General features: G+C 45.7%; 1 protein-coding gene across 1 annotated transcript; it reads left to right on the forward strand.

The window, feature by feature from the left end:
- Positions 1 to 187: 187 nt before the first annotated feature.
- Positions 188 to 1,054, forward strand: TEOVI_000107200 (uncharacterized protein; the record flags this gene model as incomplete). Its single annotated transcript, XM_067224369.1, has 1 exon — positions 188 to 1,054. One exon carries the CDS (start codon positions 188 to 190, stop codon positions 1,052 to 1,054), a length of 867 nt encoding a protein of 288 aa, XP_067080470.1.
- Between the last annotated feature and the right edge of the window lie 162 nt (positions 1,055 to 1,216).

Below are 1,216 nucleotides of genomic sequence, written 5' to 3' on the forward strand. Positions count from 1 at the left end.
TTCGTGTGTATATTGGCTATTTGCAATCCTGTTTACGGCGCTTGGTTTAGTAATTCTATTGTTGGCGTATGCCTTCGGTCTCGTCTGCGGGGAAATAACTTTGCACTACGATCGGAGCCCGGGATTGATTCAATGGTATGCTTTACCCATGTGTGAAGAAAAGTTTAATTTTGCGAATCTTAACAAAATGATTTTAGATGCCCAGAAGGATGTGTCGCAGAAGGCATGTGAACAAATTCTCCAGTACTGTGATAATGACACATCACAACTCGGTGATCAAACCGGCACAGGAGGAGTGGCTGCCCTTCTTGGAAAGAATCTCCCACCCGGATTGGACCCAAAATTTCTCCCACCTGGAGTAAAAGCAGAGGATCTTGAAGACGAAAAGGGTTTGGACAGCTTATTGGAGTCACATATCCCAGGAGTTAATGATAAGGAGAAGATTCCACGCCGCTATGAAGGCAGCGTTCCCCCTGATGGTTCACTACCGGGGAACATGAGGGATGTAATTGGTGCCAGGACGACTCAGTTCCCCCAACTGCCATTTGGCCCTAGCAATAAGATGCTGACATGTGGCCAGGGGGTTGGAAGCAAAGAAGAATGTTCAACCTTTGGTTTCACCGCCGCGGTCATCAGTGGAACAAAAGTTAAGGGGAGCTATATGGTTTGCCCGGATAAGGGCAGACCCTGCAGTCTGCAAGTTTGTGCAGATAGATGTAGACTTCCGGAAGCAAAAGATATTGCACATAAACTTGCAGTTGCTGCTCAACTCGCAGTTAATGTAAGCATTGGGCTTTCGATTGGTCGCCCGCTACTGGAGTGCAACTTCATATTCGATACCGTACTGACAGCTTTGCCTAACTGTGACGGTTTGTATTGGGGAACGACGATGCTTGGCCTTGGATTTTTCTTGGGTGGTATGATGTTTGCGCTGTCCATCTATATACTACTTCGTGGATCTTGTGTTTGGAGTGATCTGAAAAGATGGGATGAAGATGAAGAGAAGGACTCTGAGAACAAAAGGGAGTCTGACAAAAGGCCTGCAAGGAAATAATTGCGTGTACTGGATGGGGACACCCCGGAGTACTGTTATTCGGGTTGTGTGTAGTTTCCCGAGTTTACACGTTACATATTTAATTTTTATTGCTTTATTAATAGTTTTTGCTTGCGTCGCATTCACGGGACGATTGTGAGGTGAGACATTTCATGTAAATAC

This window comes from Trypanosoma equiperdum (genome assembly GCF_001457755.1).
Source record: "Trypanosoma equiperdum strain OVI genome assembly, contig: ctg_279, whole genome shotgun sequence".
Classification (NCBI taxonomy): domain Eukaryota; phylum Euglenozoa; class Kinetoplastea; order Trypanosomatida; family Trypanosomatidae; genus Trypanosoma; species Trypanosoma equiperdum.